This window comes from Neovison vison, chromosome 3, assembly GCF_020171115.1.
Source record: "Neovison vison isolate M4711 chromosome 3, ASM_NN_V1, whole genome shotgun sequence".
In the NCBI taxonomy this organism is placed as follows: Eukaryota; Metazoa; Chordata; class Mammalia; order Carnivora; family Mustelidae; genus Neogale; species Neogale vison.
The window spans coordinates 217533137-217544833 of record NC_058093.1 but is presented as its reverse complement, the minus strand read 5'-3'; the positions used below and the strand labels follow the sequence as shown (position 1 = coordinate 217544833).

Sequence of the window (11697 nt, the reverse complement as noted above, 5' to 3'; positions counted from 1 at the left end):
AAAAGACTCACTGTTCTGTGCCATTAGTTAGAATGCCTTTAACTGTGTTTAACAGCAAACACTAACTTAACAAGTTAATGTGGAAGGAAACTTGATCTCTCATCTAAGTTGTAACAGTGCTCAGATGGGCTCACAGTAGCTGTGATGCCATTGAAGATCCAAATTTTTTCATCAGTCAACTCTGTCCACTGCAGTTCGTTGGCTTTGCTGAGCAGCTGGGTCCCCTCACAATCAGAGTGTCTGCTGCAGCCCCAGGCTTTACATCCAGCATCCAGAGGATAATAATTAGGACTGATTCTTACTGTTGTGGGAAGCTATTTGCCAGAAGCTGCCCAGTTTGTCCTTGTGTCTTATGTCCTAAATTGGGCACAAGCCTATGCTTGAATCAGCTGCTGGTGAAGAGAATAGAATTATTGAAGAGTTTACTCCTGTAAGTTATCTTCATTCCTGCATTTTTTTTTTTTTTAAGATTTTATTTATTTGACAGAGATCACAAGTAGGCAGAGAGGCAGGCAGAGAGAGGAGGAAGCAGTCTCCCTGCTAAGCAGAGCAGAGAGCCTGATGCGGAGCTTGATGCCAGGACCCCAAGATCATAACCTGAGCCGAAGACAGAGGCTTAACCCACTGAGCCACCGAGGTGCCCCCATTCCTGGATTTTGTTTGCTCATCTTACTCATTTAAAAGAAGGGCTGGTGACCCTGCTGCTCTTCTTAGTAGAACCTCTTAAAGATACTCAATAGCTGTCTCCTGAAAGAAGGGCTGGCTGTACTAGCCTATTTTTTCCCCACTTCTTATTGGTTACCCTGACTTCTGTGTACCCGCTGCTCAGCTGCTTCCTTTGGGAGGCATTTTCTTTGCTCCTACCTGACCCACCCTCCCTAAAGGCAGGTTTTCCATGAGGCTCTTTGTGGCTTTCCTTTTTTATTTTGAGGCTGCCTTCCACATGCTGATTTAATTGTAGTTGACACACAGTGTTACATTAGTTTCAGGTATACAACACTGATCTGACAAGTCCACATGTTATGCTCACAAGTGTAGCTGTCACCATGCAGTACCATTGCCTGTATTCCCTCTGCTGCCTTTTATTCCCATGATTCTCTTGACCTTTGTGTTGTACATCTTTCTAGTCCTGATTGCGTCTAAACACCTCAGGCCGCTAGACTTCCCAAAGTTTTTACATACATGACCCCTCCTGTTAGCAGAGACATCATTTCCTCCTGCCCGGACCCTTTTATCAGGCTCTTAGCTCCTGAAGACTGCATTAGTTTCCTCTTCTGCTTCCATTCCCTCCCCTGCACCAAAATAATTTTAAAATCTACCTTCTGTGCTAGTGTTTGCAACATTCCCTTACTTCCTTCTGGCTCTATCTCACCAACCACTGGCAAAAATGGCTTTGCCCATTGCTTGGTGCCTACATTGTTCATTTCGGTTGTATCAGCTTCTAGTCTGAAAATTGGCAACTCGAGCCCAATTCTTCCGCCAAACACCTATAACTCTTGGTTCAACATGAAGTGGGGTTAGGAAGTCAAAGAAGACACAGGAAAGATGGAACTGGATTCAGGCATCTGTGTTCTATTGTCTTTAGACTGCTTTCCAGCTTCTGCTTGTGGAAACAAAGCATTTGCAAGAATTCTAAACAAAGGCTTTATTTCTAAAGCTAAGGAATCCCAAGAGCAAATCCCATGAGGGCCTGGGGAGTGGAAGGACTGATGTAGTACAAGGACAAGACAGACCTCGTGCTCAGTCCATAAAGCTAGGTTTTGCTGAAAGGCAATCTAGTTTCTTGTGTCCCTGGAAGTAACGAGTCATGGTGGGCAGCTCCAGGCTCATAGTCAACACTCCTAACACTGAAGACTCAAGGCTGTTTTTTATCCCTGTAATCAGTCACCTTGGCCTTCATCTGTGAATCAGAGAACTACCTCATTATTTGACCCTCTGGCATGAAGTCAGTAGCGTTGATGGCCCTCCATGGACAAGTATTGAGAACTAGGGCAAATGGATTTGAGTTTGAGAAATAAAAGTCACCACTTCAGAGAGTAGGACTGAAAAACCTTCAGTCAGGAAAGGGGGCTCAAGACCATAGCTAAAGTATTCTGGTAGAATACTGTTTTCTAATGCTGTGCATACAGTTAAGGTGAATAATGAAAATAATTATGAGCTGAGGAATGAGACACAAAACACAAAGTCTGTTGACACAGTCTTGAGGGCAGTTTCATATGAAAAAGACTAATTAATGGATTGAGTGAGAACTCTCTGGTCCTTTTCTTCTTTTATAGGGGGCATATGAGCTGGAGAACAGGATGCTGACAGACTATTCACTTTTGCCCGAGTAAACATGGATTTGTTTGGGAGAAGCTACCATATACATGATTACCCAATACATTGTTTTCACTGGGTGGTTTTAATTGAAGACGGGACACATTATAATCTGGTGTTAACTGCAAGGTTTCCTATAGGGTCATTCCAGCCTAAGCTGGCCCATTAGGGTCTTTAAGGCTCAAAAAAGATGGCCAGTGCCTCTTCCTTCTAAATGAGATAAAGAGTTTAATTCTGAATTTTAAGAAAAATTAAACTTCAGATAATTTCCCTTGGGGAACCTACCGAACCTTATAGGTTAGCTGGCTGTAAATGAGAAGGAATGAATTCAGAAAGAAACACAATGTCATTCACTTCATTCACACACTTAGCATATGCAACTTTAATCAACCAAAAGAAAAAGTCCCAAATGTACAAGTGGAAAAAATCAAATTGTTGACACAGGCTTAACTAATATCAGCTACTTTTATGTACAGCTGTATAAGTTCAAAAAAGCTATCCTATATGTATATACAAAAGTTGTTTATACACAAGTCTGTACATAGGGTCTATACATTTATTTCCTCAGAACCCTTAGGTGCCACCTCTTGGTGAAGACACCAACACTTCATTCACATATCTTACAAAAAAAGACTACTTCCAGGATTGACAACAATGTGCATCCTGTATTCAGACCATGTAGGCGCCATTCGATTGGTTAAGATCCTTTCCTCAATGCAGACCACACCAGGTGCCTGGGCTTCCCTAAATAGCTTCACAGAGTGCTCCAAAGTAAAACTCCATAAACCAACCCGCAATGAGGAAGCAGAGTCCTAATCAAGGGGTGCCACTATAGGTCCAGGCACAGGTGAGTCTGCCTGCCCTGTTCATTGACGATACTCCAATTCATCTACACTGATGACTTTGGCAGGCATGGAGGGCAGGGGCTGCTGTAGCACATCTGAGCCAAACCATTTGGCGAGGCCCACCGGGGAGCTGCTCCTCTGGTTGGGGCGATGCTCTAGCTGGGAGTGCACGTGGGGCAGGCCTGACCTGGTGGGCACATTCTGAGGGGTCGTCTGAACGCTGACAGCTGCTGCCTGGGAACCAGAGCCTGGAGGATGAAGAACTATGGGGATAAGAAAGAAGGTTATCATTCAGAACATGTAGGGGAACATAGTTCTGTATCAGGCCTTGCCTCCCTCAAATCCTTACAAAATGCCAGAAGACAGCACCTTGGAAAGCAGAACTATTCAGAAGCCATCATAAATGACATGACCACTACTGCCCATAACAAGCAGCCCTATCACAGAAGTACTAACATTAGCTGGTGAGAGGGCATCTGCTCTGGAGAGCCTCCATGCTAAACCTGTCAGCCTCCTCTCTTTAAGAGGCAGAGGACCAAAAAAATGCCAAAGCATAGTCTGCTCTCTCACTGTCTATGGGAATAGGAGTTCCAGATCCCACAGAGGTTGGTTTACTTCATCCTATTATCTGGTTATCCCCTTATCCTACTCTTGCTAGGATAAGTTAAAGAATGAATCACATAATTCATCCCCTCACTGGAAACTGGTACAAAAGCTTGAAGCCTACTCAGGCCATCCCCAGCTCCCCTGGCCCAATGCTGAGCCTACCTGAGCGCTGTAGCTGCTGCTGCATCATTGCCAGATGCAGAGGTGTCCCAGGGCGAGGGTTCAGGAGAGGGTGACTAGCTGCAGGTAAAGGGTAAAACGGCTGACCCAAGATTGGGCCAGATAATCCCTGTAAATGAGTCAGGTCCATCCCAGGAGGAAGTACACCTGTTGGGCAGGGGAGGAAAAAAAAACCTGGTAAGACGTAATCTGCCTGGAAGTTTTCAAGCTTTGCTGAACTACAGGTTGAACAGTGAGCAATGCTTAAGCTAGCTTCTTCATTTTTCAATAGACTAAGGGATAGTTTGGATTGGACCCACTATCCACCAGTTAGATGGAAAAATCTACCAACATTTTTCTAGGGATAAAAAAAAAAACCTCTCAAAACTGTAATACTTCATCAGTTCTGGCAACTGCTATCATGCAAGGTCAGAAACTCACCAGCTTGGAGCAAACTTGGAAGATGCTGTGGATGTACTCCCTGGGCCAGCATCCTTTGGACCAACCCTGGGTGAAGCTGGTGAGCAGGCCGCACGATCGGGACATGGGGGACAAGGGGAACTTGGTGGACAGGGCGGAGAAAAGGTGTTCCTGGAACTGGGGATGCCAAGGTAGGTGTTTTTCTCCCAGTTGCTTTAGGTCGATAATCTTGCTCTTTGGTGTAACGGTTAGTCTGAGACAGTGGGGTAGAACATGAAGACCGCTGCAACGTTGAAAGTTTGGGATTTGTAGTGGGAGAAGAGTCCCGATCAGCACTGGGCACAGAGTTCGATGACAGCAAGTTCTCTGTAAGGACCCAGAGAATATTTTGGTATTGGCAGACTTCACCCAAACGTGGCCTTCCCAACGATCCAGCAAATCTCATTTCTTAGAAGGTTTACAGTCCTTAATTGATCCCCTCAACAGATTTAGAGGATTGTATCATAAAAACCATCATTTTTGCCTCATGAGTAGGCCTAGTCAAGGTAACAGGAGTAGTTAGGAATAGAGCTGGAACTACACCCCAGGACTGTTAGTCTCCAAATACCTTGCTGGAACAGAGTTTATTTTTCTTACAATCCTCCCAACCCAGGAACAGCTATGGGCAAGTGAAGCTGGGTTGAGGTCTGGTTGTCTAATTTAGGCACCTTGCTCTGCCTGCCCATATGGCTGTGGTTCAGATCTGTGTGGGAACTAGTACTGTCCTAGTCAAGTGCTTGGGATTTACATGCTTTTTTTTAGCCTAAGGGGAAAATCAAATGAAAGTAAAATTATACAAATCCATCACAACAGAAATTAGAGTCTAGTGAAGGAATCTGAACTGCCTTTTAGTAGAACCAATAGGATTTCCTTTTTCCCAGAAGCTTTCTCACAGGCAAAAAGCTTTCAAACCAATACTGTAGACTTGTGTAAATCTAACTAACTAGAATCTATTTCACCACATCCTTGACAGTCCCAACTGTGCAACATTTTCTTTATACCCTTTATTTTTTTAAGATTTTATTTATTTAGTGAGCAAGTGAAAGAGCGTTGCACACAATCAGCGGGAGAGGCAGAATCTCAAGCGGACTTCGAGCTGAGCACACAGCTGGGGCTCCATCTCATGACCCTGAGGGCATGACCTGAGCCAGAATCAAGAGTCAGATGGTTAGCCGACTAAACCACTCAGGCACCCTTTCTACATACTTCTAAAAGGCTCTCCACACCTTATGCTTCACCCATTCCTGGATTATATTGGACACTTAGTCTCCATAGACTAGAGAGAACACTTCAGAAGTAAAATGGGTTGTACCACATTAATTTGCCAAATAAATGTACTAATAATTCAACTTTGAAGCCTCAATAGCATTTGAAACTAGGGGCACCTGGGTGGCTCAGGTCATGATCCTAGAATCCCAGGATGGAGCCCTGCATCCAGCTCCCTGCTCAGCAGGGAGTCTGCTTCTTCCTTTGCTCCTCCCACAAGTTCATGCTCTCTCTCTCAAATAAAGATCTTAAAAAATGATTCTAAACTAAGACTCACTCTTCCTCATACTAGCAATCATACCACTATTAGGTTGGTCAGAATTTCAGATGCCTAAGCAATTGTGAACTGGTACAGTGCTTTTCCCACTGTCAGACACTGAACTATGGTCCAAAGCATGCAGGGGTTTTGTGTAGGGATTTGCTGAGAATCAGACCAGCTGGTGAGCACTCAACCCTGTCCTCCGTCACATACTTTCTTGGGCAGTACATACTCAAAAGCTCTGCATTACCTTCACTGGCCTTCTGAGTGTCGTCTTTACTGTCACCAAGAGCTGCTTTTCCAGATGCTGGCTCCTCCTTGCTTTTCTCTTTGCTCTCATACATTTTACGAATCACTGAGGTAGGGGTGAAGGAAGGAGAAAGCTGCAGAGAAAAACAGTATTAGCGTGTTCTCTAAATGTCTTTCCTAATCAAGCCAGGCTTAACTGGTCAAGCTGCTCAACAAGCTGAAGAGCCAGTCCCCTTATTAGCTACTCGTGGCAGAGACCAACTCCAACCTTCTGGTGTCTAGCTGCTGGAGGAAGAGAAACAGGATAGACCAGACAGGTGGTGCCCCAAGTGCACTATCCCTTGCTCACATCGCATTTTCGTCAAAACCTAGATTTAGCTCTAGCACAAATGTAGTTAAAGCATGGAGCTTCAACCTATCCACCTGTCTGTGTCTGTGGTGATAGAGGCCTAACTATGGTAGCCGAGCTTCAACCATCTCCCTCGCCTGGGATTAGGCTGAGAACAGGGAAGAACATGGCCAGAAGTATACCCTAGAGCAAGAGCTTTACCAGCTGGGGAAGTTCAAAGACCACCTCAGAATCTAAATTTTTCTCTCCTCTTAACATATCCCATCTTAACTTGGCTACCAGAAAATTCACAGTTGTGTTAACAGTCTCCTCACCCCTTAAGATTCATCTTTTGGGTTCATTTGTTCCCATCTCTTCAATATCCATTTTAACTTTCATCATTTTATTGTGCCTGTGCCTTTTCTCATTAACCCTAACTCCTTAATGGCAGGGGACAGGGCATGAATTATGAACAGAGAACCCCTTCTAGACCCTGTCTTCAGAGTGCTTGTGCAAAGACCCACTTGGGGTCCAGAAGCAGAGTAACAGTTTTTCCCCTTCTCTATCAGCTTTGATGGTGATAGAAGTTTCTGGGGGATAAAACTTAAAAAGAAAAGCTAATATATGAATGAGTCAGTTGTAAAACTAGATTTAACAACACAAATAAGCAAATTCCTTTGTCCTAGCTTTAATTCATATCACAGACCTGAATCTGTGAAGTCCCCAACTTGTTTCACTGGATTCCCCATGATCCAACCCATTCACTCCATCCATCTCACCTCCTATCTTTCATTCTATCATCCTCTACTCCCTACTCCAACTGTTCATTTGTTTGAACATATTGTATCACTTGGTATGTTTTAGTCCATACTCCTCCATACCTTCCCCAATGTAGGGGCTTCACTAGAACCCTAAGAGTGAAGACTGCATCTGAAAGGGGAAGATCAAATAAATAAGCAGGTATGATAGACTATTAAGCCAGTTATTCCTATGAAGGCACTTAAGGATATTTTGGGGTACACAGTGGTACAATATAAGCACAATCAAATGGAGAAGCCTTCACATCATTTACAAAGGCAGAGGTCACTGACCATGCTTGTGATGGAGGCAGCGGGGGCAGGGGAAGAGGAATTCCCTCGGTGCACGGGTGCTGGTGACTTGGTCACTCGCTGTTGCCTGTGAACAAACCAAGTATCAGTATGAGCTTCAAGCTGCTTGAACTCCAAATCCTAAAACCAAAGAATACTCAAGACCAGCAGGCCTTGGATATCCCATTTCCCTCATCCATTTCAACTTTCCAAGCATTTATTAAGTGCCTAACATATGCAAAACCACATGCAGAACCACAAGTTCTGAAGGAAGACAAAAGATTAAACATGGTTCTGGGCCTTGCAAGAATTCTTCTTGTCTAGTGGGGAGCCACTAACGAGGGCAAACTAAGGCATGTAGATATTAGATAACAGTAAAGTGAAATGGAATATGAGGTAGAGAAGGAGTGACACAATACTCCTACTGGAAAGACTCTGGGAAAGCATCTCTGGGAAGGAGCTGCATTAAACTGAGTGTGATCAATGAGAAAGCTGTAACATGGAGAAAAACAATTCAAGCAAAAGGATCAGGTACAAGGCGTTGGGAATGTAGGGTTATCCAGGACTGGTGTATAGTTTATTTGTAGGTTATGTCAGTGGGGCAGCTTATGAGTGAGTCTTCATCCTGTGGGCCAGGCTGTGCTCCTGAGAGTAGGGAGCAATACTGACGAGCACAGGGCCTGGTGTAGGACTGCTGCTATGTAAGACACTGCTTCAAATCAGAGCACCAAGAGTTTCAGCTATCTCAAGACCCAGGAACATGCAGCATCCCCCATTACTCCTGGTCCACAGACAAGGCTGAGCCCAGGCCTCCCAAAGTTTAAAAGAAGAGACTTCCCTTTACTCCCATTCTACTCATTCTCCCTTCACTTGGAGAAAACAGGAAACAACTGATGAAGATATACAAAGGCTGAGAGAAGAATGAATTATATGAGCTCCTTGGCTAATGGGAGTTTCACTCACTTCAGCTATCAGACCTTGTACCATGAGGGCCAAAGTCTTAGTGATTCTGGCAGTTCCTAAATCAAACAGAGAAGACTCCTAAACCCATGGCTTCTTTCCAGTCTGTACCAGGTTAAGACACACTGCTGCCACACTGTGAATCTGAGCGTGACAATGAGGGAGAAACAGATTGGTAGTACTCTGGAGTGATCGGGGGAAAACCCCAAGTCTGGTGGTTCTGCACACCTATCATTTATTCCTTCTGATGAACATACTTGAGCATCCGCTATGTGCTAGACACTGGACTGACGTGTGGGAGATACAGCAATAAACGAAACAGACAAAAAAAATCTCTGGCCTCATTACATTCTTTTGGTTGTAGGGTAAAGGGGTTACTATGGGGAGAAAGAGAGACAAAAAACAAAAACAAAAACAAAAAAACAACTCAGAAGGTGGTAAGTACAATAAAAAAAAAAAAATAAAGTCTGTTGGGGGACACAAGTGTATACAGGGTATTCAGGGAGGGCCTGAGAGACTGACATTCGATTCGAACATGAAGGCTCTGTGGACAATGACTTAGGTCTACTTATTAGTTTTGAGGAACTTGCATTTAAAAAAAAAGAATCTAAGTTTCTGTATCTGCAAAATGCAGTTATTTATACCATCTCCCTCACAGGATTGTTACCAAAAGCACATAAAGTTCTGGATATCAAAAGTGCTTTCAAGGTCAATAAATCAAGTCAATGAGTTAATGAGAAACTACATTACAGAGAGAAATACAGTGAGGGGCTCAGTAGACCAGTCCTGAGCTCTCTGTTTAGGCTGAGGGCTACTATGTATAGATAGAATACTTATGTAAGAATACAGGGTGCTTACTGGCTTCAATGTTTTCTGAAAGTATCAACATATAAAACCAGCTGAAGTAAGACAACAAGACACTGATACGACAATTTTAAGAATCACATAAAAATATAAGTACCTTTTTTTTTTTTTAAAAAAAAGATTTTATTTGTTTATTTGACAGTCAGAGATCACAAGTAGGCAGAGAGGCAGGCAGAGAATGAGAGAGGGAAGCGGGTTCCCCGCGGAGCAGAGAGCCCAATGTGGGGCTTGATCCCAGGACTCTGGGATCATGACCTGAGCTGAAGGCAGAGGCTTAACCCACTGGGCCACCCAGGCGACCCAAAATATAAGTACTTTTTCACTACCAAATATGCTGTATGGGCAGGACTTAACGTTCAGGGATAAAAATATTGGTGATAAAACTGAAAAAATTAAAGTGGTATTTACTTTTTTAAAAGTTTATTTATTTATTTTTTTAAGTAATCTGTACACCCAACGTGAGGCGCTTACTTATAACTTGGAAATCAAGAGTTTGCAAGATCTTCTGACTGAGCCAGCCAGACACCCTGGTATTTACTTTTAAAGGCTGGATGGAATCTGAGAGAGGGAAGAGGTATTACCAGGAGAAGACACATAGTGAGCTTCTGGGTAGCAGCTAACAAAGGAGTCTATCCTGTAATAAGCTACACATTTGTTTAGTGCAGTTTTCTGTTTTATTTTGTAACAAAAAGAATGGTATTGCTGCCCCTTTTCCCTAATTTATTGTTCATATTGCTACTTATTGCAATTATTGGAAGAAAGAGGAGGAGACTGAAATCAGTAATCACTCGTTTATAGATTTGGTCAACAAATCCATTACCTCTGATCAACAAATAATGGATCAGCAAACCTGTATCAAGGGACAGTTTGGTAACTCAACAAGGACTCTGTAGGGGAGGAAGCTAGGGGGAGTTTTACTTTTCATCATCTTGTAACAACAAGTAAGAGCTATGCCCACTAACTACATTTATAAAAATGATTCCTTTAAATCAAGAATATAAATAAAATTGTGTAGAATGAAAAGCCTATGCCCCTGCAGAATTCTATCATTTCACTTCCTCTACAGCATATTTGGAGATGGAATTCTCACCATATATTGTACAAACCTATCAGTGTGTACCACAGAATTTCACTGTGGATAACTAATTGCTTATCTGTGGAAAAGTGATTTGCAAATTCCCACAAGGGTAGGATTAGTTAGTAAACTTACCTGTTTCTGAATCCATCTCTGGTTCTGTCCACCTGTGGTTTGCCAAAACCAGGCTGGTAGAAGTTGGCTGCCTGCACTGCAAGGTCATGTGGCAGGGCCAGCCCCTCCAAAGCTGCCTGTTGCAATTCTAGCTGGCTCATCTGCTGAACAAGGTGGTAGAGGAAGATCAGCAGAAAAATGAGGATAGTTCATGCACTTTCTATGGAGGCTCTCTTCACTTTCAGAAAGGTATGTTTAAGCAGCAGCTGAAAAAGGGGGCACTGCAAACCTGACTAAATTGTGCTGCCATCCTCTGAACAGGACTTTATTTTTTATTTTTTTAAGATTGATTTATTTATTTGATAGAGATCACAAGTAGGCAGAGAGGAGGCAGAGAGAGGGGGAAGCAGGCTCCCCACTGAGCAGAGAGCCCAACGTGGGGCTTCATCCCAGGACCCTGAGATCATGACCTGAGCCGAAGGCAGAGGCTTAACCCACTGAGCCATCCAGGCACCCCTGAACAGGATTTTAATGAAGTATGACTATAACTGTTCACCAATCTTCTAGCCTTTACTGAGCTCAAATTGTAGTTCAAAACCACTTCTAGGCATTGCAACGATTCTCCATCCCACAGTCAATAATAAGGTTGAAAAGCAAGCAAGTAACTTAGAGAAAAAGCTCAGACAGACCTGGGCCGTGACGGGGCTCATGGGCTTGCGCATGCCTTGGAATGGATCTCCGAGTAGCTGCTGTGGTCCTGGTGTGAAACCTGATGGGAAAGTTGTGTACCAGTGTCAAGAGAGCACACATCCACGAGAGAAGTATCAGCATGACTGCACATGGCTGCTTGTTTAATGCCATCTCTTTCAGGCAAGTCCTGTGCTGGTCATGTCCCTGTTCTTCTATGCCTCCACACTGGGCTATGTGGACCCTAATCAGAGCACTTAATGACCCAAACTGCTGGTATATTCATCTACCCCACTAAGCTGTCAGCTTTGTCCCTTTCAGAGCCGAGACCTCTATCTGAGAAAGAAGTGCTTTTCTAGTCAGTGATTTGGCTCATTATCACTGAGCCAGCTGGTAAGTAGAGTCCAGGGCTTTGAGGCTTA

At 43.6% G+C, this 11697-nt stretch overlaps 1 protein-coding gene across 5 annotated transcripts in view; it reads right to left on the bottom strand.

The window, feature by feature from the left end:
* Positions 1–2674: 2674 nt before the first annotated feature.
* EIF4ENIF1 (eukaryotic translation initiation factor 4E nuclear import factor 1) overlaps positions 2675–11697 on the bottom strand; it is a 43779-nt gene continuing 34756 nt past the window's right edge. For 3 of the 5 annotated variants that reach the window (XM_044243874.1, XM_044243873.1, XM_044243876.1), the window contains 7 exons: positions 11278–11357; positions 10610–10752; positions 7579–7663; positions 6161–6293; positions 4368–4712; positions 3930–4094; positions 2675–3424 (listed from right to left, as the gene is read on the bottom strand). In XM_044243874.1, the coding sequence (XP_044099809.1) occupies positions 3183–3424; positions 3930–4094; positions 4368–4712; positions 6161–6293; positions 7579–7663; positions 10610–10752; positions 11278–11357 (1193 nt within the window). In that variant the 3' untranslated portion in view covers positions 2675–3182. The remainder of the gene's footprint in view (positions 3425–3929; positions 4095–4367; positions 4713–6160; positions 6294–7578; positions 7664–10609; positions 10753–11277; positions 11358–11697) is intronic. The other 2 variants (XM_044243875.1, XM_044243877.1) reach the window with 1 other exon arrangement.